At 46.2% G+C, this 26,974-nt stretch overlaps 1 protein-coding gene across 3 annotated transcripts in view; it reads right to left on the reverse strand.

The window, feature by feature from the left end:
* Nucleotides 1-1,936: 1,936 nt before the first annotated feature.
* Nucleotides 1,937-26,974, reverse strand: part of TNNI3K (TNNI3 interacting kinase) — a 30,567-nt gene continuing 5,529 nt past the window's right edge. For 2 of the 3 annotated variants that reach the window (XM_074545534.1, XM_074545536.1), the window contains exons 3-24: nt 26,666-26,751; nt 24,460-24,557; nt 23,905-24,015; nt 20,250-20,348; nt 19,809-19,947; nt 17,749-17,893; nt 17,559-17,663; nt 16,946-17,040; nt 16,211-16,360; nt 15,591-15,677; nt 15,146-15,202; nt 14,037-14,129; nt 13,895-13,952; nt 13,587-13,781; nt 13,142-13,246; nt 9,230-9,282; nt 9,010-9,062; nt 7,717-7,849; nt 6,873-6,982; nt 5,293-5,352; nt 4,902-5,071; nt 1,937-3,532 (exon numbers count right to left, since the gene is read on the reverse strand). In XM_074545534.1, coding sequence (XP_074401635.1) covers nt 3,262-3,532; nt 4,902-5,071; nt 5,293-5,352; nt 6,873-6,982; nt 7,717-7,849; nt 9,010-9,062; nt 9,230-9,282; nt 13,142-13,246; nt 13,587-13,781; nt 13,895-13,952; nt 14,037-14,129; nt 15,146-15,202; nt 15,591-15,677; nt 16,211-16,360; nt 16,946-17,040; nt 17,559-17,663; nt 17,749-17,893; nt 19,809-19,947; nt 20,250-20,348; nt 23,905-24,015; nt 24,460-24,557; nt 26,666-26,751 — 2,473 coding nt within the window. In that variant the 3' untranslated portion in view covers nt 1,937-3,261. The remainder of the gene's footprint in view (nt 3,533-4,901; nt 5,072-5,292; nt 5,353-6,872; nt 6,983-7,716; nt 7,850-9,009; nt 9,063-9,229; nt 9,283-13,141; nt 13,247-13,586; nt 13,782-13,894; nt 13,953-14,036; nt 14,130-15,145; nt 15,203-15,590; nt 15,678-16,210; nt 16,361-16,945; nt 17,041-17,558; nt 17,664-17,748; nt 17,894-19,808; nt 19,948-20,249; nt 20,349-23,904; nt 24,016-24,459; nt 24,558-26,665; nt 26,752-26,974) is intronic. The other variant, XM_074545535.1, reaches the window with a different exon arrangement.

Genomic DNA, 26,974 nt, shown 5'->3' on the forward strand with positions numbered 1-26,974 from the left:
GGTGTTCGGACCCAGGGGCGGCAATTCCCGGGGACAGGTGAGCAGAGACAGAGAGGGATGCAGGGATTTGCCTTGGCAGGGATTCTCTGGGAGCCCCTCTGGGGCTGCAGGAGAACCAGGGCATCAGAGAAGGCCTTGATGAACAGAGCAGTGTGACTGTAAGGAACTGGAATACTGACAGATCATTATTTAACAGTCTTGAAATATTTATAAGTGACACTTATGTGTATGGTTGTAACAGCTGTGGGAAAGAATCCTGTGGTTAGGAACATATATGTGGGCTTCCAAAATGTTAGTGTCCCTGTCATTTGAGCAGGCAGAAGTTTGGTAATAAGCAAACGCATGGAAATGGGTAATTGTATAGGTTTGGAAAAGCTTCCCATAGTCCTTTCTGCTTTCCTATATTGTGCTAATTAGTAATTAACTTTAAAATGAAAAGTAGATTGCACTTAGGGAAAAACAAGATGTGCAGCAAAAAGAAAAAAAGACTAATTATTAAAGTGAGCATATGTGAGCAAAGCAAACTATCCAACAGTGTTGCCACTGGCAAAACTCATTCTTGGCTCATCAGGAAGGCTTTTTTAACTCCCTGAAGTGTCAGGTATTTTCAGTTGCCTGTCATTGGCTTCTGATGGTTGTGCCTCAGATGTGCCTCAAACAGCTGGAACCTGGTGACATTCCACAGCTGAAGAGATGCATTGAATCAGTTCAAAACCATGCCAGCTGTGCACTGTGGACAAAAGCTGGGAAAAGTCGAAAGTCTAGCTCCTGGAATGGGCACCAAGCCCTGGCATTAACTCACAGACACCTCTAAGGATGCTGAGGGTGCACAGCATGGGCAGCTCATCCATCTGTCTGCAACAAGGGCTGCATGGTGGGTTTCCTGCCTGGGAATTGCTGCATGGCTTTGGGGCTCAGCTGTACAAACCAGACAGGACCAACTCCTCTGCCTGCCCATTGGGGCTGAGCCTCTGAGGCAGCCCCTCTGTGCTGTGCCAGCCATGCAGTCCTGGCTGTGCTGTGCTATGCTGTCCTGGCTGTCCTGTGCTGTCCTGGCTGTGCTGTGCTGTCCTGGCTGTGCTGTCCTGTGCTGTCCTGGCTGTGCTGTCCTGTCCTGTGCTGTCCTGGCTGTGCTGTCCTGGCTGTGCTGTCCTGTCCTGTGCTGTCCTGGCTGTGCTGTGCTGTGCTGTCCTGGCTGTGCTGTGCTGTCCTGGCTGTGCTGTGCTGTCCTGGCTGTCCTGTCCTGTGCTGTCCTGGCTGTGCTGTCCTGGCTGTGCTGTGCTGTGCCGTGCTGGGGAATGTTGGGACCTGCTGCTGGGCTCACTTCTGGCTGCTGTCCAAACCCTTGTCTGTTTCGACGCCAGATTGTTTTAATCTAGATCACCTATTGCTGATATGTTAAACAATTTAAAATATCACTACAGCTGCCAGGCACTGGCAGGTCTCCAAAACAGGGTAAGAATCCTCTGAGCATCTCATTCTTGGTAAATATTTTGGAGTGCTGGGGCTTCTCTGGGAACAGCACAGGCTACTTGCACTCTCACAAACTGCTGTGGAACATGTTCTACTCATTTACATATTTCAGAGTTTTTGTTTGTTTCACTAAGTGATCACTCCTATGAAACACGTTTTCCCCCCGAGCCTGATTTTCTGCTATAGAGAGCAATTAACTAAGACATTGTATCCTTCAAGGAACCAGTAATTTTAATTAGTATTAAAATTAGTTGCAAGCACTTGTCTTTTTAAAGAGCTTTCAAACTAAAAAAAGTTTTGCATTCTGATTTTTTTGTTGTTGTTGTTTCCCTGTGCTCCCCTCTGACATGTTCTGAGAAGGTGCTCAGGGATGACACCAGCAGCTCAGGTATCAGTGAGTACACAGAGGTATTAATGCCCATGAAGTCTGCTTCCTTGCTCCACTTTTGTTTTTCTAATCCAGTTTAGTTTCTGGTTTTCAGGCCCAGTCACTGAATGCAGTCACTGCCTGGTTACTTTAAGCAAGGGAAAAAGAATGCAGAGATATTTGTAAGATACCTGTTGAAAAACAATCTGTGCTGGAACTGATGTTTCACATATGACAGTGGATCCTTTCTGCACCAATGGTGTTTCTGGCCAATGCAAAGACCAAGGAATGAGACCTTATCTCTACCCACCCTCTTTCATCAGCCTCTTCCCTGCCTGTGCTTCTGTAGCTCAGCCATGTGGAGCAGATCATCTGGCCAATTAGAGTCAGGTAGGCAATTTTCATCAGCATCCCAGATGCAGCTTCTCGCTTCTGCTCTGCCCCTCTTCCCTCACAGCATGCAAACTGCCAACCTTGCTTGTACTCCTAGAAAAAATACAACAGATTTCCTCCAGTTGTAGACAAATCTGGATGTTGTGTGGTTGTGGTTTGCTGGAGCTTTATAGTTCCTCTTGTTCAGCCCCTTCCATGGGAATCTCGTGACTTCCTGGAGATTGCAGACAGGGTCCAGCAGGGTCCTGGTGAGCCCCATCCCAGGCTTTCCTGTGTATTTACTGTGGCGTTTCTACTGTCCCAGCAGCTGCTGCTGTAAATGGAACAGCACCTGAGACATGAGCCCAGTGGAGCAGTGGTAACCACTGACTGGGCATTGCTGGGAGAGCTGTGACAGAGCTGTAACAACTTCCTCCCATTCAACTTTTCAGCAAGTGAAACAGAACAAATGGAAAACGACCTCTAAGCTTTACTTACTGAAATCTTCCCCATTTTTATTGCTTCAGCACTATTGAAGTAATGGCAGGTGTGCCATTGTCAGAGCCCACCATGCAGTCATAGCTCATGTCTGTCACACTGCTTGAGGCCTCTTTGCAGGCCTGCTTCAGGGATCATGGCTGCAGAGAAACAACATCCTCAATCACATCACAGAACCCTGCCATCAATGGGAAATACTGATTCCTGCTCAGCCAGGAAGGCAGCTCTGCCTTGGCCACACAGACAGTATTGCAGATAACTTTTGTTACTTTGAAAAAAAGACCCCAGAAAATATCAGCGTGATTAACTCTGTAATTGCTTCTAGAGGAAGAGTTCAACTTCTGCTGCCCTGCCTCTCTTCTCTTTTTCAATGCCCCACGGTCAGAGTTGGTACTGCAGGGCACGGGGTGGTCAGCTGAGGGAGATGCAAAAGCAGAATTCAGGACAGGGACATTTGTCATCAACACCAAAGCTGCTCAGCCCAGGGATGGCAGCGTGACACTCAGGGCTCCGCGGTGATGCCGGGCTGGGGCAGGTGGACGCTCCCTCCCTCAGCTGCTGTCCTCCAAGCTGCTGCTGCAGGAGTGGAACCTCATGGTGCTCAAGGGGTCCGACACGTAGCCTGCAGAGCAGAGAGGGTCCCTGCAGCTGGCACAGAGTGCTCCCCAGCTCCCCCCGCAGTGCCAGCACGGCAGCCTGCCCCACGCCCCGGCAGCGCGGGGAGCACTCTGCAGCAGCTCACCGTTCTTGTCCACAGGTGGGTACTGGAAGGTCCTCCTCATGTCATCCAGAGACAGGCCCTGAGAGGGGGGCTGCCCACTGCTGCAATTTAAACAGGAGGTGTCAGTTTGTAAGACTGATGATGGCACATCTCCAAACCATGAGAACTTTTTTTCCAGAGTGGAAGGAAAGACCATGAGACATCAGCGTGGGGCCTGGCCACAGCAGTGCAGTAAACAAAAAGCAAGAATAAGTCATGAAGTGAGACCATGACCCCCAGGGCTTACTGGCACACAGTCACCTTCTCAGAGTAACTGCCCTCAAATACTCCATTTCGGGCTTCACAACTGTCTCTGGATTGCCATCTTGGAAACAATTCCTGACATCAGTCCAGGGTCATTGACATGTATTTTATGTGTCACTGCTATAAGGTTCTTGCAAATATGTTTCTCAGGCAAAGAAGATGGTGGAATTATCTTCCAGTCATGGACAAAACCACTGTCCTGCTAACATGTGGTTCATCCCTGATCCTAGAGATGGGAGTTGCTATGTTTGCCCTTGAAACCAGTTCTTAATGGTACAATAATGTAGATCCCATGTGTGTCCCTACCTTAAAAATATCAGGCATTCTTACTGTTCTGTAGTCATGAAATGAGTGATACCCAGCTTTTAGGCTGTACCCTGGTAGAACCAGCCCCAGCAATGCTGACTGCCACAAACTTCTGTCAAGCTCTTCCTTACATAGTTGTCTCCTGCCTCTGTAGCTGCTGCAAGGCTCTGGATTCTGTCTTTCTGTCTGTCCACCTGTCCCTTCCCTTCTCAGCAAGGACACTTTCACCTTGCCCCGCTGCCCTCCCAATGGCAGCCTACGCTCTGGGATGGACAAGCTGATGGCACAGGTCCAGTGCTCTCTCCTGGTCCTGCCACACCACCTGCCAGCAGCACTGCCTGCTTCTGTCCTTCAGTCATGTCAGGGGAGCCTGCAGAGCCTGGTGGTTCTGTACCCACCGCTGTGCCCCGGGTGTTGGTTCCATACCCACCCCTGTACCCAGGCAGCCCGGGTGCTGGATCCATACCCACCTCTGTGCCCCGGGTGTTGGTTCCATACCCACCCCTGTACCCAGGCAGCCCGGGTGCTGGATCCATACCCACCGCTGTGCCCCGGGTGTTGGTTCCATACCCACCCCTGTGCCCAGGCAGCCCGGGTGCTGGATCCATACCCACCTCTGTGCCCCGGGTGTTGGTTCCATACCCACCCCTGTGCCCAGGCCGGGTGCCCACCCCTGTGCCCAGGCAGGGTATCCTGTACCCACCCCATGCCCAGGCAGGGTGTTCCATACCCACCCCTGTGCCCAGCCCGGGTGTCCCGTACCCACCCCATGCCCAGGCAGGGTGTTCCATACCCACCCCTGTGCCCAGGCAGGGTGTCCTGTACCCACCCCTGTGCCCAGCCCGGGTGTTCCATACCCACCCCTGTGCCCAGGCCGCGCAGGCCCGCGCGTTCACGGCGTACTCCAGCTCGAAGCGGGTGCGCAGCGCGGCCACGTGGCTGCGGCCAGGGCCACCCCGGGCCACCAGGCAGTCCGAGGAGGACGAGGGAGACAGGGACCCGCTGCTGTTGCTGGAGGCTGGAGACATTAACTGGATTTAAAAAAAAATAAAAAAAAATAAAGGTACCATTATGGAATATTTACAAGTCCTTCGTCATCTCTCTCATAAGTTGCATCCCACTTTTCCCTGGACTTTTCCAGCCGCTCCAAAGCCATCGCTGTCCCCGGCTGCTGCCACTGTCCCTGTGCCCACTGGCACTCCCATCTGCTCGCACACACACAGACCTCCCCTGCTGGCAGCCAGGTCCTTACCTCAATATTGCACAGACACTCCTCTAACTTTGTGACTACTTCTGAAAACTCTGGTCTCCCCTGTGAACACAACAGGAAAACCAGAGCTGGGTTAAAAATGGAAGGGGACAGATCTGATGGGATTAGATTGACACACAGGGAAGGGATGAGCCACACTTCCCCTCCCCATCACTCCCCCTCTCTGAATTTCATGGCATAGCTCTGTCAGTCTGTTTGGGAATCTGAAATCTGCAAGTTCAGTGCTGAGCTACAACATGAAGACGTGTGTGCATATGAACTTTAACTGCAATTGATCTCTCTTTCTGTAACAATTAGATTTGAGCTAATGATGACTAGATCACAAATAAACTATCAATAAATTATTGGCTCTGCTCTTTAGGTTGACTTTCTCTCTGGCCATGAACAGGACTTCAGACACAGCAACAGCAGAGATGAGCAGTGGATGAGTTCCTGGCCAGCCTGCCTGTGTGGCCATCCTCCTCCCTCCCTTGTCCATGAGAGTTGCACTTAATAAAACTAAATGTTTACTTCTTTACAGAGCTCAGCTCTAGGCCTTATGGCAAATTCTCTAGCTCTAATTAAAGCTCACAAATCCAATTAGCCAATGAAAAAGGCTTCTCAGGAGATGCTGCTAATCTTCTAATCACCAGTTTGCCTTTGGAAACAGCTGCTGTCAAAAGTTTCTAGGAAACAGATGTTCAACTACCTGATAAACAGAAACAGGGACATAGCACATGGGAACTAGTTTTCAGCTGGGATGAGCCTTGAATGAAATGAAAGATAAATAAAAGAATACATTTTCTAACTTGGAGGCATGTCATGGTCATCCAGCAAAACCCCCACTCCCTTTCTTTCCTTTAAACTGAGCAGACTTTGTGGGGAATTTTACTTGAGAACACTCATTGAGCCCCAAAACTCACCATTTTTCCATAACAAATGGTAGCAAAACACTTTTAGTAAAGCAAAATAGAGCCTAATAAAGAACGGTAGCAAAAAACCCTTAATAAAGATAATTTTGGCAAGTTTTCCCTCACATCTTGTGCAAAGTTCTGGCCATCCATGGGCTGATTGAGCCATCGATAGATTTATAGTTCTGTCCTGAAGCTCTAAAGATGAAGTGACATTGGAGTCACACTGATGGGTAACAAACTGTGCTGGGAATTTGAAAAGATGGTTTCTCTTATAGGAGCTGACTGGCTGTGGGAATGGTGACAAGACACAGGGACTGTACCCATCTCATTGCCTGCCTAAGTCAGCACTTTCATATGACACCTTATTAATGAATTTAAAATGAATGTGTGTTACATGCTGTCATTAACCATTGCTTACAAAAATCTGAGCAGCAAGGAATTTTCTACTCATTCTGGAACAGCTCAAGTCATAATCAGCATTACGTGATTAATTAAGTTTTGTTGGAAGGCTAGATGTTAATTTACTTTCCTTCTCAATTCACCAGCTCTCCTGTATTTCCTGACACACCCCATTGCCTGCCTGGGGGCTTTCTGCAGTGACCCTTCCCACAGAAACTGTGATTTTGGGGGCATCAAAGTGCCCATTTTCCCTCTGCAGGGGACACTCACCTCAGGACAGGCGTTCCAGCCCCTTATCAGCAAGGCAGAGATGGGCTTGGGGATGGAGTAGCCGATGGGGGGGCGGATATGGTGATAAGCCATGTCTGCTGCTGCTGCCGCTGCACGGGACAGCCAGAGACAACAACCATCAGCACGTGGGGTCACCCCAGGAACACCCCTGCCCGCCAGTGAGACACAGCCCTGCAGTGACACCCACCCCAGGAACACCCTGCCCATCACTGAGACACCCATCAGGTGTGAAACCTACTGCTGAGCCATCCAACCAAGGAATAAAGGCTGGATGGAGGCTGGAGGTTAAAGGAGGCTTTTTCCATCAGACCAAGAGCAGACTGGGATGCCCATGCCATGGCCCCAGGCCCACCTCTGTCACAGGTCAGACAGCAGTGAGGGTCTCACTGGCACAGGGGCTGAACCCTCCCTCCTTACCCATGCTGGCTCTGACCATGTCCTGCAGCACTCATGTCCCCTAAGAGCTCTTGTCAGACACCCAGGGGTCAGAATCTCAGGAGTGCAAAGTGCAGCCCTGGAAATGTTGCTCTGCTGTTGAACACCCCCCTTTACCCCTGGTTTGTGGATGCTGTCCTGAGGCACACCAAGGAGATGTACCAGAGAATGGCTCTGCAATCCCAATATTCATGTGAGAGACAGGCACTCTGTAGTTAGTGTCTTGTTGCTAGTCCTAGACCTAGATAGGATAGTTCTGTGCTCTTCTCCAAATGCCATATCTCAGCACTTAATAGCACACTTCAGCATGGTATATGTTAAAATTACACTGTGCAGCTACTTCTCGACTTCAGCGAAATTTAAAACATTAATTCATTGAGCACGTTACCTGGTTTCAGGTGAGCAAAGGGAATTTCCCCCGTTAACAGCTCCCAGAGGCACAGAGCGTAGCTGAAGACATCAGCTTTGATGGTGTACCTTGTGCACTGGGTGAACACCTCAGGGGCCATCCAGCGCAGGTTCTGCACACCAGGAAACAGCAATCACACATTAGCAGTGTTTGCCTCCTCAAACAAGCACCTATTCCTCTATTTGTATGCTTGTTTTCCTTTGTTTCCTTATTTCCTGCCTCCATCACTCCATAAAATAATTGGTAATCTGCCAGGAAAAACTTTCACCTGGCTTGCAAGATCCAGTCAGTGTGTTACAGTGCATGATATGTACCTGCATTAGCTTGGGGCTCTCTCAGGTCCATAGAGCCATAGATGTTTCTTAAAACATCACAGTAGGGTGAGAATAAAAGCAGACTCCCAGGCTCAAGGTCCAGAGACCACATCACGTGGTCTGAGAGATATATGCACATATGCCATATGATGGGAATTAACCACTGCTCCAGCTGGCAGAAGTAAAAGCTGGCAATAACTGCACTGGACTGGAGCCTGCTCTCTTGGGGTCTTGCTGCTCCCTGCAGACCCCCAGCTCTGAGGATGCTTCACAAGCAACTCATCTCTCTCTGGAGTAATGGGTTCAGGGTGGATTTTTAGAGCCCTTGTGCTCCCTACCCTCCACCCACACAGTGAGTGCCACTACTGAGTGTTGACGAGCTGCTTGCCAAGGCCTGGGGCAGCACCACCATCCTCTGGCACTGCCCCCTCCATTCCATGCCATCACCCACCCCGGCCCGCGTTACAGCTGGGATAATGTGAACATTCCTGGCCATGGAGTGACACACAGCACACATCTGGACGCAAACCCACGAAGAGAACAGCTGTCTTGTAAATCTGACTGTGAGCAGCAGGCTGCTGTGAAGAAAAGAACTGTGAAATAAGGGAACCAGTGCTGAGTAGCTGTTAGAAAAAGGAACCACCTGCCAACAGCATGTGAGTAGGGAAGAATGGATTAAAAATAACTCTTTAGTAAGGAATTGGAGAAATAGAGCTCCAAAGATAGCCTTATAAAGCATTGTTTTCTGCTGCAGATGTTATATATTCCCTCATCTCTGTTATTGAAGACAGAGGAAAAAAATAAAACCAAGACAGAGAAACATTGAGAGAGATTTAATACTACACCTGTCCATCTATTCCAATAAAGGTATTTCCAATGTCTTCTTCTCCTAAACTGTGTTTGCCTGCCTGTTTGATATTAATTATGTGGAACAAAACAAGAAACAAAAGAAACAAACCCCAGGTTGTTTTGTCATGTTGTCTTCATCCAGGGATTGCAGAAATCGAGATTCTGAAACAGAGCAAGAAAAAGAATTACTCTCAGGCCATTACACCTACTATACAAAAGTCCTACCTTAAGTGCAATTCCACAGGGATTTCCATGTGCCCCCTCAGAAAGCACGTTTAGTTTTAGAGTATTTGGGGTTAATTTATAAGTGTTTCATAAAAACTTCTTACCTCCAAAATCAGCAACTACTGCATGACCATCCTCATACAGGAGAATATTGTGACTGGGGAAAAAAAAACATAGGTAATTGTTTGATAGCATCTTAAAGATGGTGAAAATGCTATAGTTTTCGGGTCCTAGATAAACGTTTGAGCTCAAATCACCTCCTCAGATAGCTAAATGTCTATAGGTATGCCTCATATTTACTGTTAGAAAGTACACATTACCCCTGAGAGGGCAAGCCAACCTTTGAGTTGTATGCAACAAATCCAGAGAGACTTTTAGAAATCAGCAACAAAAACTCAGGGTTTCAAACAAAATGGAAACTTGGGGAAGGACCCACAAGCTGCTGCTTTAGCTAGGTCACAGGTTTCCAGTACCTCTGGGGATGAAGATTTCCCTGCCCCAGTCACTACACCTTCATGGCACAGGGCTGTGGAAGGGCTGAGCAAATCACAGCATAAGGAATGTGGACACAACAGCGCTCTCAGGATATTTATCAAACGCTGAGCCAAGAAAATTCAGAAGAGTGAAAAGTGTATGAAAAACAGAAATTAAAAAGTTCACGAGAGTTTACATGAGGAGGGAAAATGGAAGTAATATTGATGGTCTCAACAAAAAGCACAACTTGCTTATATTAGAGCTGCGGATACAAACAGGAACAGTCAAGTGAGGAACACAAATTTTACTAGATAACAGTCTTAGGACAGAAAGAAATTTAAGCTCTCTCAAGCAGGACTCCCACAAATCACTGTCTTCAAGATTTTCACCTTCACCTAAACCCAACGCTTGGGATGATAAATTTAACCATAAAACTGTAACCATGACTCTCTTGATTTATCTTTGATCTGATTTTAGCTCTCACACGTACTTTCCATCAAAATATTGACATGATTTTAGTATGACACGTGGAATTGTTTTGAGACCCACACCATATGCCAAATGAAAATATGACTCAAACACAAGGCTGAACTAGAGAGACTCTTGAAGGCTGTGCCCCAGGGTAGGTGCACGTACACAAGCCATACAAAGCTACAGACTTTGCTGTGGTCTTTGCTCAAATTTGGCCTCTGTCAATAGGGACAAAAAATATCACCGTGTCTCAATGTGAATAAACTGCACTGAGCCCTAGCTTCAACTTCAATCTATTCCAGGATTGTGTAGACCTGAATAAATCCAACTTGACAAGTCAAGACATAATCAAGACCTAGGCTGACAGTTTTTGTGGAGAAGCAGAGAAATAAACTGAAATTCCCTTTCTCCTCATGGCATGCATCAGCCTTTCATAGAACCACAGAATCTTTGAGACTGGAAAAGAAGTTTCCAAGACCCCCAAGATCACAGAGTCCAACCTGTGACCAATCCCCACCTTGCCCCAGCCCAGAGCACTGAGTGCCATGTCCAGTTGTTTCTTGGACATCTCCAGGGATGGGAAATACACTACTGCCCTGGGCAGCCTCTTCCAATGCCTGGCCACCCTTTCAGTGATGAAATTCTCCCTGATGCCCAACCTGAACCTCTCCTGGGCCAGGATCTGAGCAACAGTGCTGAAATGCTCGTCTTGGTGCTGAGTGCACTGATGGGAATATCTGAGAGCAGGAAGCAGGCTCTGGGAGGGCTTTGTCAGTCTGGTACCTCCAGGAAGAACGACAGTTACTGATTTTTCTTTTTTAAAGTAAAAAATACACCCCACAGAAATAAGGCTTGGAAGGTACATCTTAAAAACGCTATTATTGCCTCAGTGGCACTTGAAAATTTGAAAACCTCAGATGAAACAGGTAACTCTTAAGCTTGTGTTTTGAGAAATACAGCAAGAAAAATCCAAGCTGAACTGAGCTGGCAGAAGACTAATACTGCATTCAGCAGAATCAGAAATTAATTGTCTTCTGTTAAGGTCACACAGGGATTGCAGTGGTGAGAGCAGGCATTGTTCTCGTCATGAAACCATGGAAGGAAGAAAATGAGATAAGAACGAGGAGTGTGCAATCATCCTGGCTTTGTGAAAGGACGTGGTGCTGGGTCTGCCAGGCACGGAGGCCTCACTCTCCCATGGCAAGTGACAGGCTCAGCATGTCCCTTTCACAGGGATTCGGGCCATTAAAAGATCCTTCTGCCTTTAACATGCTGTGGGTGTAATGAAAAGCAATGGATATTTTAAGATTTCACAAGGGATATTTCAACAAAGAGGAGTCGCAGACTCCATCCTCATTACACCAGGCTGCCATCCTCTCTTTCATCTCCCTCACCAAGCAGCTCTCAGAAGTGTTCACAGATAGTTAGAGTCATCAAAAGCAGGTCAGTCGCTCAAAGGCTTCCTCCAGCCATGTTCAGCTGTTATGGCTTAAATTAAATGGATAATAAAATGGTCTCTCTTTTATTAAAGTGCTATAATCATCGTGGCTGCCATCCCTCACCATGGTGTAAGTGGAAATAAGTTGATGCATGTCACCGTTTCTGATGGCTGTCAGAACTGAAAAGCAAAATAAAACTCCCAATTATTCTTCAAATGGAAGGATAACCCCTTTTCCAGGGTAGAGACACGAAAGATTAATTTTCCTCTCTATTCTGTCAAGCCATATTGCAGGTTTATTTAATGCATTATATGCAGTGCATTAGATTTCAGAATTCACAAAGGTGGTTATGAGTTATGCGAAAATTTAAAGTAAAAAATATGAGGCTCCTGTGAAGCCACTGGCAAAACTTAACACAGAATTTCACTCTTAGTCTTTCTCTTAAGCTGTTGCAAAGATTTTCATCTGGTAATTGTGCCTGTGGGTTGGCTGGGACTCATGCTGCAAACATGACTCCTGCTCTTGCACTAAACTTTCAGAAGTTGAGTTCTCTCAGCAGCACACATGAATGGCACCAACAGCCCCAGAGCACGTTATCTTCTGACCCTTACAAATATGATCTGTATGGCTGCTGTGGGGCTTTCTGGCTCTCTAGGAAGGTACTGGTTTGGGTTTTCTTTTGAGGAAATAACTATCTAAAATCCTGCAATGCAGAATTGTTCTCCTCAGAGCCACCAAGGCATGGGGCTGCACTGTGAGGTCTGAGCCTTGGCTCCCCTAGAGCAGTTCCACAGGCTGCAGAGTCAGCCATGGGGCTCTTGGCTCGTGCCACTGCCTCAGGAACAAGGCTGTCCCTTGGAACAACCCAGGTTTGTGGCCTGGAAGCGCTGGCAGGGATGCAGGTATGTGAAGGAGGCTCAAAGCACAGTGCAGATGCCATTCCAGCCTGCCTATAGCTCTGTCAGCCCTCAAGAGCAAAGGACCATGTTTTGGCTTTAGCAAAGGATCATTTTCACCTCCAACCCTGCAATCAGTGCAGCTCGGTATTTCATCCCCTGTTGCTGCAACATGCACAGGACTGTTCCCATAGCTAGAACAGAAAGAACAGGCTTTTCCCTGCAGATGCTGAGGCCTCAGTGCTCCCACTGGGACACCACCAAGGAGATGGATGAGTGCCCAGTCCCATGCAAGATCCCAGCTCCCAGGGGCAGCAATCAGAGCTGCTTGCTGTTTGTTAGCTGTAACAAAGGAGCTCAGCAAACCGAGAAACACACCAACTCAGTGACTGGGGGGAAATATTTACAGTGAAAGAGACAAAGCAAAGGGATGGAGAGCAAGTGATGAGGGAATGTGACCAAGTGCCCTTTGACAGATGGTGTTAGGCTGAAACCCAGCACTGGAAAACAGAGATTCAGGAAAACAAACAGATGCAGGAAAACACTGTCAGCTACTGCAGCCTTCCAGGACAACCACAGTTCAGCTATTGTGACTTGTACAGGTTTGTATAAAACCCCTGAGATTAATTTTAACTGAGTGCTAATGAGACACTGGGGTTGCAGGACACTGCACAGTGTCCCTGTGGCTTTGAGCCTTCATGTTGTCTAAATTTTTAGGTTAGAGACAGAAACTGACCTGTTCAGATCCCGATGTATGATGGGTTGTGTGAGATTGTGGAGGTACTCCATGCCTTTGGCCACATCTACAGCAATGATTAATTTAGACTGCAGATCAAGAATTCTGTATTTTGTAAAATAAAATAAAAGATTACTTGAAGTTAATAGACAGTTGAAAATTATTCTGATCTGTAAACTGTGCAACATTTAAAACTGTTTTACATACAAAATAATGTTACATAATCTATGTAAAGTAAATCTATATACTGTAAAATAATGACAACAACAAGTTTGTGAAGACTTATCAGTTTACCTTGTACACCTAATAAACTGAACCAAAGCTCAACATTTTCTAGGGTGCTCCTTTCCCTGTTGTCCTATGCTGAAATGGATATTTACATCAGCTTAGATTCCCTGCTGTTCCAAATTCTGTACACAGGCCCGCTGGTGGATGAGGGCAGTACCTCTTCTGCTCGTGGAGCAGGGAGAAGAGCGATCCCCCCGAGATGTACTGGGTGACAATGGCAAACTGGCTGGGGTCATCCAGGCAGGCTCCCACGAACTGGATGACACAGGGGTGGTTCAGTCGGCAGAGGATGGAAACCTCGCGGCAGAACATGTCCACATCAGACTTGGAGCAGTAGGTGTTGGCTCGGTAGCTTGGAGTGACATGAGAGGAAGCAGAAGGCAGAGGTATCATAAAGTATGGGCTTTTGAAATGCTTCAAACTAGGTGATTGACCAAGCAGGATGGAATAGTCTGATAAACTTACCGTTTGATTGCAACAATTTTATTTCTACATCGTCCCTTATAGACTTTTCCAAAAGACCCTAAAATAGTTTAAATAAATAAGCTCAAATACGTTTGTTATGAACATCAAACATTTAAAGTGAATGCCCTTTCACTTCTGGTACCTGAGCCGATGATCTCGTGGAACTCTATCTCAGAGAGCTGCAGGTGGAAGTGTGATGGCAAACCAGCACGGAGGAGGAGGACATCAGCCTTTTCTGCAAGGGAAACACCCATTCCGTTTGTAAAACATGGCCGGGGGAGGACCAAGCACAAAAGCACTGAAATTCAGAACTCTTGCACTGGGAAAGCTGATTTTTCCCTGTAAATTGACTGCTAAGCCTGCTCCCTACCACAGCAAAGCCCAGTGGCAGACACATCCTTGCAATGCCACAGGCTGCCTTAGGCCCTCCTGGCTTTAGCACCTGCCAGCCATGAGCACTGCCCCACATCCCCAAACTCTGCCTGTACCATGGGAGGGCAGTGCAGAATTCCTTACATGGAGAATTCATCCTTCTTTCTGTGCAGCCAGTGCCCATTGCTGCTGCTGGGGATGCTATTCCAGAGCTGACTGGCTCTTGGTGACATGTGGAATCTAAACTTTGCAACTGAATTTAGTTGTCGAATGTCTTTATCTTGTTGAAATTTTTAGTTTATTATTATAAAGTTTATCAGACTATTTCTAAACAGAGCATTTTGATGCTGCTATGTGAAGGATGCAAGGATTTGATGACATTCAGAGTGAACATTTAAAGTGGAAAATTGAAAGTACCGCAAAAAAAAAAAAAGAGGAAATATATTAAAATATCTTAAAATATTTATCTGAATGTTTCAGCTGTATTTCTTTCAGAGCAACACAAATTATTTTTGGACAGAAATTTTCTTATAAGGATAATTCAGGCATTCTGTGGTATGATTTAAATGATACTTTGCTTTCATGGAGAAATGGGTATTTCATTAGTGCTATTTCACATCACAGCCTTTCCTCAAAGAAATAAAAAGAAATATATATTTTTTTTAAAAATTAATGAAAACAGGACAAATACAGGAATTGTCATTATACTGAGTATCAAAGCTAAGTAAATTGTTTCCTAAAATTATCCCAGGGAAATAGAACAATGTACCATAAAAAGTCCAGGAATAATGAATCCTGTGTAGGATGCTCAGGCTGACAAACACATTGGATCAAAGGACCACAAAAGTTCACGTTTTCCCAATCTGCCATTGCAAATACCTTTTGTCATGCTTTTAATCTTCCCTAGGGGAGATGGCACTGACACGTAGGAACCGTCTGAAATAAAGAACAGAGGGAAATTATGGAGTTCAATGACAACATAAGTGATGGTGCTGATAAATTAATGAGTCAATGATGCCAGAAAGAATTAATAATAAAGGGTGATAATTCAGATGAACACACCAACACATTTGATGGGAGCTGGCTTGGGCTGGGATACAGTTCATTTTCCTCACTATACCAAGCACAGCAGACTGGGGTGCTGGAGGGCTGCAGCCTTGAAAGGAATCTGAGTATGGTCAGAAAATGCTGAGTCTCATGACTGTGATTTTATTTGTGCTGGACAGGACTGACCCAGAGCTCTCTGACATGGGTGGAGCACTTCCAGAGATTTCAGCAGTCTTTGGATCAGGCCCTTTGAATAAAATGATTGCTCAGCCCATACCTCCTCCAGGCTGGGAGTATTCATTGCAGGGGGATTCATCCTGAGGTCTCTTGTAATGCTTCAGGAGGGTCACAATTGCATCGTGACCTAGAAGGGAAAGTGAAACACAAAGATTTGCTGGTAACTCAAAAGACTTAAAAAAAATTAATTTATACTAAATCAAGGGATTTTTACAAAAAATGTAAAATGTGACTACAAAATACGCAAAGACATGGTGATGCTTATCTAAACCTACTGCGATTCTTAAATGTAGAAATATGGGAAATTTCTGCCAGTAAAAACAAGCACATTATTTTCTCGAGTCCACCTACTCCTAAAATGCAAGACATGGCAAAGGAAAACCCTGCTGCAGGAATCCTGCAATGGAAATTGACAATAGTCTTCAGTGAACTCTTCTTGAGTTTGTGCTGGATTAAATGAATGTTTAGCAGAGATCTGAGATGACAATTGAAGGCCTGGTGTTTATAACCCTTTGTGCCAGTGCCTGGGGAGCAGGGGGTGGGAGCTCTGTCTGCAGGCATTGGCAGGTTGTTTGTCAGTGTTATCTCCTTCCCATGCTGCCCTCTCCTTCCTGCACAGCTTCTGTGGGTTTTGTAGCAGAAACTGGAAAATTGAAATACCTTTCTCATAAGCCCACATCAAACAGGTCTGCTCATCCTTTTCTCCACTGGACCTGCTGGGATCACAAGCTACAAGATTCATATCAGCTCCATTATCCAGCAAGAACTGCACAAGGCGAATGTGGCCATGGTAGCAAGCACAGTGCAATCCTGCAACATCAGAGAAGCGTGGGGAGCACAGCTGTCAGAACACAGCAATGGGACTGCAGCAACAACTGTAAAGTGCAAATTGATCATCTCGATAAATAAATATGTTGTCAAAAAATACCTGAGGCAAGAGGTGAAAATTAAACATTAAGGTTGCAAGAACCAGTCTATTGCCTCTGCACAATGTGCCACCACTTTGCCACCTGCAAACCACATTTACTGACTCTATGTGAGAAAAAGCAAGTGGAAACAAAGGCAGCTCTGTGTAGTGGGGACAGCAAGGTGTGCAGCCTTTCAGACACTACATTCCAGAAGCCTATCTCTTTGCAGAATGATTTGTAACACTACTTAGAAACCTTAATATAGGAGGAACAGTTTACACCAGGTTTTGTTACTCATATACACCCTAATGAGCCTGATACCTCCTCACTGAAGTCTTATCACTTCTATGCCTCCAGTAAAAATATTTCAAGAAAGCTGTGCTCTGCCTGAAAGGTACTGGGGTGCTGGAAATCCTGGTGGCTCATGGCTTCCCAATATTGTGGTGCTGGTATATACCCTCATACCCAGTAAGTATGGAGATGTTACCTGTGTGTCCGTCTCTCCCTTGATGATTGATGCTTACAACATTCTGGTCAAGAAGAAACTTGACAAGTTCTATGTTCTTTCCATAGGTGCAAGCGCTGCAGAAGCAAAGGGAGTGGTGAGTTCCATAGTCCATAAAAGAAGTACTTTGGGTAGCCAAAAGAGAATTACAAAGAGATAAAAATGCAGTAATAAAGGATCATTAGAAATGTGCAAATGCATGATTAATCCACCAGAGCATATTCATTTTTATTGTTTCAGAAACATTCTAATTATTGCTGAATCACCTAATTTTGCACAGCTGTGCAAACAGTCTGTTCAGACTGGACAAGGAGAGGAATCACTGTCCAATCAGGTGTTGGTGAATCTGATTTTCACTGCCTTGTTGTGCCTCTTTCTTCATACCCTGTCATGGATCTCATAACACAAACTCACCCTCCTTGTGTAGTTCCTGGCTTGCTCTGTCCCTCACCTGGGTGCTGGGGAGACATTTGTAATTTTGGGTGTTGTGAGACATTGGTAATTTTGGGTGTTGTGAGACATTGGTAATTTTGGGTGTTGCGCTGCACTCGTGTGTAAGTGGAGCTCTACTGACATTGGCATTTGAACACCTCACCTGTGGAAAGCTGTTTCACTGAATATGTTTTCTTTAGTGAGACTTTCTGTTCCTGAGAGCTGAATTATTTCCTTGACAACTTCAAACTTCCCATTGTAACAGGCACTGAAGAGGAAGCCAGTACAAGGAGTTAGCAAGACCAGCCTTCCCAAGAGCCCCAAACCCGTCAGCAGCTGCTCCAGGCACTCACAGGTGTAGAGGTGTGTCTCCATAGATGTTCACCACGTGGGGCTGCACCTCAAAGCTGCTTTGCAGTAAGAACTTGACAATATCATGGTGCCCAAATCGAGAGCAGAAGTGCAGAGGCACATGATCTTCATTGTCCTGAGCATTCACTGCCGGTTCACCAAGAGAAAGACCACAGAAAGGATTTTATCCTTAACACAGTGTGTCTGGGGTGGTTTGGGATATTTAGTAGAATTTTATGTGTTGCGTCTATGCATTTTGAAACCTCCTGGAACAATATTTGTGGGTGCATTTGTTCAAAATTGAAACTTCTGTGATCTTTTGGATATCAAACCCACATTGCTCTGTGCCACCTGCAGTGCACTGTCAAGGTGATTTTCTGAACTTGGGGCATGACTGCTTTCTTCCAGCTGCAAGTTCATTGAGTCTTTTGACAAAGCTTTCCATGAAGGAATCATAAGCTATAAATTACTGTTAGAAAGAGCAATTTTGAAGCAAAAGTAAGACAATAACAACATCAAGAGAACTGGGAACATCCAGGCAGCACAGAACTGCTGGCATCTACTAGTCGTAGCAAAATATTCCAAGGGCAGTTGTATAGAGTGTCCCTGGGGGATCCTTCATCTGCAGATGGGAATGCTGGAGCCTGCCAGATGTCATGGAGCTCCCCACGCCAGGGAGCCTTCTGCCTGCTTATGGGATGGGCAATTGCTGTGGGTTTGGGCTCACATTGCGTTAAAAGAAACAGTTCAAGTTTGTGACCCCAATTACTGGTCTGCACTGAACAGTGCCAAATTTATTCAGGTTCTTTCCCCAGTTCCTTTCTTTCCTGGGCACTAAAGACTTTTCCTCTGCTGCTGCATTTACAGCAAGTTTCAAAGTGTGCTACTTTAAGAGCAAAAGGCTTCCCGCTTCCAGTCTCCCTTTTCTTTTTTTCTGTGCAGAAGATTTTGAGTTTAAAGAAAAGGACCTGAAATGGTGCCCCAGATTCTTTCCTTTTGGAATAAACTCTCTAACAGAGGGCAAACCTCCCACTGCCTTGTCATGATGAGAGAATGTCTCTTTTTCCCCCCATTTATTATAATTATTTCAGCCCAGAGCATACACATCGAGGCTGAAACACCCTGAGCTCACTTCTGAAAACAGCACGCACAGACCTGACTGTGCTGCTTCCCTCCATGCATTTTTATTGCAGGAGGAGGATGTGTGATTGCAGGCAGGACTCCCAGAGAACTTGGTAAATTGATGTATTAACGAGCAGTACATTTCCAAGCAATGTACTGCTACATCCCAAAAAACATTTCTGTCTCTTACTCTGAGGATAAGAAATTAATCTTTAAATAATTTGGAATTTGCTCAGTATTTCACAGAATCGTAGAATGGCCTGGGTTAGAAGGGACCCTGATCTTTCAGGTCCCTCCCTGTGGGCAGGGACACCTCTCACTGCCCCAGGTGCTCCAGCCCCAGTGTCCAGCCTGGCTGTGGACACCTCCAGGGATCCAGGGGCAGCCACCTGTGCCAGGGCCTGCCCACCCTCACAGGGAGGGATTTTTCCCTGTGTTTAATCTAACCCTGCCCTCTGCCAGTGTGAAGCCATTCCCCTTGTCCTGGCACTCCAGGCCCTTGTAAACAGTCTCTGTGGAATTTTGACTTCCTTATGAATTATTTTAAATTACTTGCAGCATAATTTTGACTTTAAATCCTTCTCCTGTACCTTGTTCACTAGTTCTCTGTGCATTTGAGTCACTTTGACTACAGATTCCCACCACATGGCCACATGTTCCCTACCTGAATCAATGTCTAAATAATGAGCCACCTCTGTATATTAATCTTAAGTTTGTTTTTTGCCCCTGTTTTTTACCTCTAACTTATTACTGAAAATAGAGTAAACGTAAGATGACAAACCAGCATGCTTAACCAAGGAAAGCTTTCCAACTGCTGTTTTCTTGTTTCAGTTGTCCAAAGATGATACACAGACACACATACAAAGAGTATGTGTTAGGAAGCTAGGACTCCGTCTAGAAAAGACAGTGTTAAAGAGGATTTTTAAATATCTTTTCTTACCATCAGCTTTGCTTCCCTCTTCCATCAAAAGCTTTGTGATGTTGAGAAAGCCTTTGGCAGCAGCCAGGTGGAGAGGTCTGTCCCCAACTTCACCACTCGCATTCACATCGGCTCCAAACTTCAGTAACAGGTGGGTTACCTAAATAATTAATTAGGGTTGATTAAAATATCACATGAAAATAAAACCTTGAGAAAACCAGATCCAACAGTGCATTGGGTAATACTACACATGGGCATCTCTGTAAAGTTAAAACAGGGAGAAGAGATTCAATAGGAAACTCATTTTCAAGTTACATGTCTATGAGAATATTAAAATTCTCAAAAGCAAGCACACATTAAGTGTGAAAAGCATTCCCTGTGGTGAATGGACACAGCCCAGCCAGCACAAGAGAGGAGCAGGCCCAGAGTGGCCCTCACGGGGCAGGGCTGAGTGCCCGTTACCTGCTCGTGGCCGTAGTAGGCCGCGATGTGCAGCGGCGTGAAGAACACGGCGTCCTGCACGTTCACGTAGGCCCCGTGCTGCAGCAGCATGTCCACAGCCTGCAAGGGAACAGCAGCCTGCCCACCACCAGCACTGGGGGGGTGGGCTATGGGCCCACAGCAATGCTCCGTGCATGCATTGCACGTGCTCAGCTGGTGAAACAGCACTTCGAGACCTCACACCCCCCATTTAAAACATGCCAAACAGCCCCAAACAAACAGGTTAGAAAGGAGCAGAGCATGTAAAAGTGATTAGCTTACAGTACTTGAACTGAACACTGAATGTCACTGATGCTTTATAAATGAGACTGAAAATCGGTGTGCCACTAAAAAATCTGATTTATTAAGTAAGAGGCACAGAAATGGCTGTCCGGATATTCTCAAACAACCTTTAATTTTCTTCTAGCCATTATGAACAAAGAGCTGTAAACATACCAGAGTTTTTAGAAGTGAAAAAGTCACACAAAATGAAAGATGCTTTTAAATTTAAATGTGTGAAGGTAAATCCTCAAACACGGAAAGATTTCTTTGTATTTTAGAACATAACAGCTCTTTGGCTTCAATAAATAACCCTAAGTGCTTTCTTTCAAATTTCTACTTTTTTTGGTCCTTCAGGAGGCCCATGCTTTTTTTTGAAAGCTATGAACTCTCAGGACATGCCTTGCTGCATAGCTACCAAAATAGAAGGTTGAATGAAACCACTTTGGGTTCTACAACCTGAGGGGTTTTCTTGAAGCATGAGGGAGTCCTTGGGCACACAGAGGGCTTGGGCTGGGGATTGCTTCAGGAATTCTGCATACCAGTTTGATGGGTGCAAAGATTTGAAAGTCACGATGATGAAGGACCAGGACCATGAGTCAGGACAGGGTAAAGAGCTGGGGTTGAAAGGCTACCAAGGACAGGGCAGGGGCCATCCTGCACTGTGCTGCTCACACCAGTGCCTGCCCATGGACAGCCCCTGGAGGAGGGCAGCCACTGCCAGCTGTCACTGTGCACCTCTGTCACCTGCTCGCCCAGCTGAGACCCCCAAATCACATAAAACATGCAACAACAAGGACAGTCAGTCCAACCCACGCAACTCTCAAGGGCTCTGAGAACACAAACTCTTCCCAAGCAACATCAGTGTACAGGGATTGCTTCTTTACACAATTTCAATTACTCTTTTTTCATAGGAAGGCCTGAAGATATTTTCTGCACAAAGTCTGTGCCCTGACACATGTAAATGAATCCATTTCCCATTATTTTTAACCATTTTTCTATGGCATCAGCTATGATTTCTCCCGGAGGCAGCACTGCAGGGCCAGGTGTGATTATTGCCAAGTGTGGGGGTTCTGCATCCTCCCTGGAATGCCCTCAGTGCTGCATCACTCTCGCTGTGATCCCCCTGCCCCCTTTACATACAGTCAGAATTTCCCTTGCCAAATGTCACATGTGTTTTGCTGCTGATTTCAAAAAAGCATTTGACTACATAACAAAAACCTGAAGAAAGATCCCCTGAGATCCTTCTGCTGGCTGTTCTATCAGCTCAGCAACAGGCACTCAGGGGATAGGCGGGAATATGCTCAGCTGCTAAATAAAGAACACACTCCATTATTTAGCTAACACAGCTGATTCCCTCCACGGTGCTTCCTGTGTCTGGTCTATTTTCAATATCTTGGTGGGCCAGAGGTGGGAACAGAGAGCCAGCCAGCCAGGGATTTAATGGTTTGGTGGCTTTCAAATGATTACTCTACTAAGACATTTTCCAGCAAACTACCATGATAAAACTGAAGTTGTAGCTGTTGTCTCTGAAAAGAGAAGTTTGGGCCTGAAGCTTTTACACTGATATGACTGAAATGTCTTTGGATTAGCCTGATTTTAATTTAGCCATGAAGTGTGAGGCTGTAATATATTCAGGGATGTAAATAACTCCAATTAATAACTCCATATTCTCCTCAAACTCTTTGGGAGCTGGAATTCAAAATTTAGATTCATCTAGAAGCTTTCAAGGTGAATCTTCAAGGTGAAAAAACTGTGTTGAGTGATGTGGATCCACCCCTGATGATGAACATAAAATTAGATGGGTTTTGACACATTTTCCAGGCTGTAGCAATGGCAGCCGTGCCTGCTGCTTTGTGATCCCCTGATAAATAGAATTCTGTGCGCTGTACTAAGCAAACTCCACTCAAGTGTAAATGATGAGAGGGGTGCAGAGACAGGCTTGATAGTCTCTCAGACAAGATATCTTTCTAGGAAAGAAGAAAGGAGTCTTAGAAAGCACTGAAAGCTGTCATAGGCATCACAAGTAGGAGGCTATGGTGGAGGGATGTGCAAGGATAGAAATACTTCAGAAACTAAGTAGGAAAAAACCCAAAGATTTTTATCCTCAGGAGACTGACGGTGAGTGAAGGCGAAGCTTGTAACCCAGGGGACGTTCCCAAGCTGCAGAGAAAGCAGCTGGGAGGGCTGGTCTAAGGCAGCCACAGCATCCCAGAGGGGCTCACACCAGCACAGCCCGGAGAACAAGGGGAACTAATGCTTCCCTCTCCTTGCACAACCAAATGTTATTTCAAAACAATACTTTAAACAACTTGCACAATAGTCTTACTTTGCTATTTTTCTTAAAATTCTCTTACAAAAGGTTTATTCAGAAGTTTTTTGACCACTCAAGTTAATGATCTTCACTTCAAAGACGATTAATTAACCCACTCTGAAGGTTAGAAGGAGCCAACAAAAACCCCATGAGACAGACATAAGGACTTCGTCTTTTGGAAAAGGGCAAGGGTAAAAACTCACCCTTATAAGGGGGTTTGAAAAAATTATTCCATGTTTCCAGGAATATTAATGAAATTGTGGACAAAACAAGCTACTTTATCTGGCAGAGGAACTTCTAAGCTGACTGAAAAATTCACAGCTATGTAAAGAAGGAAAGCAAGAACTTGGACCATGAATCCTTGGTTCCCTGAGCAGAAGATGAACCAAATGAGTTTATATATATATATATATATATATATATATATATATATATATATATATAGAGTCCCACTCAATTTATGGAGATTCTTCTGATACAGAGCTGATCATTCCAAAGGAAGAAATAAGAAACTTTTCAATACTTCTAACAGTTTATTTCTTATTGAGTTAATACTGTTGGGTTGTGAGCACCCTAAACTTGCCCATAACCTCTCAGCAGGAGCTCAGGACAAGGGAGCAACAGCAAGTCTGCCTTTGACATTTAGGGCAGAAGGCCCAGATGTTTAGAAATTGCTTGAGACCCCAGAGTGCTCAGAGAAGACCTCTTTGTACTGTCCACAGAGGAGACAGTAAATACCTGTGAATGGGACCATCCCAGAGTCAGGGCTCAGGTTAACAGTTCCACCATCATTCTGCACTGAACTATCAAAGAATCACCAAGGCTGGAAAAGACCTCCAAGACCTATCAAGTCCAACATTTACCTGCATCCTTTTGTGCATGTTTGTTCAGTGTAAAAATACATGCACAGATATGTGCAGAAAAAATTAAACAAAATCCAGCTGTACTTAACCAGTTCTGAATTTTGTTTTGAAAGACAGTAAGCCAGAATGACCTGCCAACGCCAGCACTCACCTGAGTGCTGCACAGCCAAGGGACACGTACCTTGTGGTGGCCGGCGATGGTGGCGACGTGCAGCGCTGTCAGCGCCCCGTACCCGACCTGCTGGATGTCAGCCCCGCCGTGCAGCAGCGCCGTCAGCAGCTCTGCGTTGTCCTGCAGGCCAGGATGAACCCACATCATTCCTGGGACAGGCTCTCACAGCTGCAGGAGCAGCCCAGCCCTGGCTGCGATGGAGAGGGAGCAGCCGCGGCGCAGGGGCTCAGTGCCACGGGAGGCTGGGCCAGCTCTGCCCAGCACCAGGCCTCTCTCCTCTCTCTACTGAGGCCTGGCTGTTAAAAAAATCTGTCCTGATTTTATCCCGTGGCACTGGACAGCTCCTCTGCCTCGAGCTGCACTGGATGTTGCACGGATGACACTGCAAAAGCACACGCTGATTCCTGTGCATCGGATCTTTATGGGGCATTTTCCTATGCACCACAGATGTGAAACTTACATTTTCACCAGAAATAATGAACTAGAGAGCTCATCTGGACAGTTCAGACAAATCAGTTGCTCAGTTCTGATTTCCAGTCATCAATTCTATTTAAAATAATTTACCTTATAAGCTGCCAAGTGCAGAGCTGTAAATCCATTTCTCGTTAGTCTGGATGGGCGCAGCCCTTTTAGCATGAGAGTTCTGATGTGGGATTTGTTGCCTTTAGAGAGAAAAGTGGAGAAAAGACAGTTACAGGGAAGAACATGCAGATGAGGCAAGAAGCTCCTGTGTGAATTTGAAAGCAGAGAAATAAATCTCTTGACTGCTGACCTGAGGCAAGTACTAAAATATATATTTTGAAACTTTAGAATGATGAGATTGATGGAAATATCTCATTGGTTGGGACAACTGCGGATCTGGCCACCTACCAGCTCACTGTTTGTTCACACTTTAATGAGGGTTTGGTAAGGGTAGCTGAGCTTCTAGAGAAGCAAACTCCTCCTTTAGCAGGCAGAGCATGCTGCAGAGAGCTCCATGAGCCAGAAGGTGCTTCTGGAACCTCTGTTTCCCCTGTCACTGAGCTCCTTTGCCATCTCAGAACTGGAGCACTGCTCTCCTTACACAGGACATCCTCACAAGGACAGTCATTTTGGGCAGTGCTAATGTGGCTCCATTAATGTGGTCCAGGCCAGGAGCTTTGCTCTGACCTTTCTGACACACAGTGAATAAATACATAAATTCAATAAATTCATCTGCCTTTTGAGCACTTGTGACAGTAGCCAAGGACAATGTCAGATCTAGCAGCTCTTTACCCTTCTCTGAGTGCTCACAGAACCAATGGTAAGTGTGTGTTTTCCTAAACTTCCTCTCAGCTACCCCATCTGCACTGATGTACTATGTACAGATGCCATCTTTGGATAGGATCTTGCACTCAAAAATGACAAGTAAAGATCCACTCATTTTTCAGTAGTGCAGGATCAGGTTGTTCCTCATGGTGAACATCTAACTAAGATTGATAAAATCATTTATGCATGTCAGTACTTTGCAGAGCTGAAACCTCAGGTTAAAAGTCTCTGCCTCTCTCAGCCAATATCTGCTAAAAATTGTATAACAAGAGCAAAGCAAGTACATGAACTAATGACTTTTTTGTGGATAACAGAGCAGCTGTGTGGATCCAACTGGAAAATCCCACCATTAGTATGTTTGTATGAGCATCCCAGAACACATCTTGCCCTCCTCCCTTGTGCACTCTGATGTACTATCTGGAAAAGCCCTATCAGCTGATGCTTCTCAGTAGAGCATTTCAGTTATTCTTCTTTTAATCAATGTGAAATGAAATACAGATATTTTCATTACGGTAGAAAAGTTGGTGGTGTAAGTACCACAAAGTGCTGCTACATCAAGGTCCCTGTCCTGGAGCCTGAGCCAGGACAGAAGTGTGGAGCCAGAAATGCTCTGCGATCGGTTTGGATTGACGAATCACACAGAAGCAGTTTAGGATGAGCTGAACACCTGAAGTGGATCATGGTGCATCATGCACAGAGCCTTGGTCAGACTGAAGGATCAGCTCTTGTGGGGCTCCATTGAAGCCTCGGGCAGAGCAGCTCCCAGCTGAGGCTTTCCCTGAGAGCCCAGATCTCTGCCAGCTCAGGCCTCTGCCAGCCAGAGCAGACCTGCACTGGGGCAGGGGGGTGCCCTGCCCCACACCTACCCCACACACGCAGCTGAGAGCTTCCTGAGAGCCCAGGCCTGTGCCAGCCATGGCAGATCCGCACTGGGGCAGGGTGCCCCACACCTACCCCACACACGCAGTTGAGGGTTTCCCCGAGAGCCCAGGCCTGTGCCAGCCATGGCAAACCCTTGCTGGGGCAGGGTGCCATGCCCCACACACCCAGCTGAGAGCTGCTGAGAGCCCAGGCCTGTGCCAGCCATGGCAGATCCGCACTGGGGCAGGGTGCCCCACACGTACCCCACACACGGAGCTGGGAGCTGCTGAGGCTTTCCCTGAGAGCCCAGGCCTCTGACAGCCAGAGCAGACCCTTGCTGGGGCAGGGTGCCGTGCCCCACACACCCAGCTGAGAGCCGCTGAGAGCCCAGGCCTGTGCCAGCCACGGCAGACCCTTGCTGGGGCAGGCTGCCCCACACCTACCCTCACACACGCAGTTGAGGGTTTCCCTGAGAGCCCAGGCCTGTGCCAGCCATGGCAGACCCTTGCTGGGGCAGGGTGCCCCACACCTACCCCACACACGCAGTTCAGGGTTTCCCTGAGAGCCCAGGCCTGTGCCAGCCATGGCAGACCCTTGCTGGGGCAGGCTGCCCCACACCTACCCCCACAGACGCAGCACAGGTGCAGCAGCGAGAGCCCGCTCTCCGTGCGGTAATTCAGGTTCACTTTGCAGAAGGCTTCATCAGAGCTGAAAAGTGGATTTTACAGATGAGTATTTCTTTCATCTTTCAGCACAGCCTCTTGCATATGGGAAACATTTAAAAGAGAAATCTCAATGTAATTTTTTTTGAGACACGAGGCTGAATTTATACCCAGTGTACAGTCTGTAAATCTAGAAATACTTTACTACTATCAGGTTGAGTGGTCCAGATTTATTGTTTTCTGAGAAATCTGGCTATGCAATCACAATA

Source organism: Zonotrichia albicollis, chromosome 8 (genome assembly GCF_047830755.1).
Source record: "Zonotrichia albicollis isolate bZonAlb1 chromosome 8, bZonAlb1.hap1, whole genome shotgun sequence".
Lineage (NCBI taxonomy): Eukaryota > Metazoa > Chordata > Aves > Passeriformes > Passerellidae > Zonotrichia > Zonotrichia albicollis.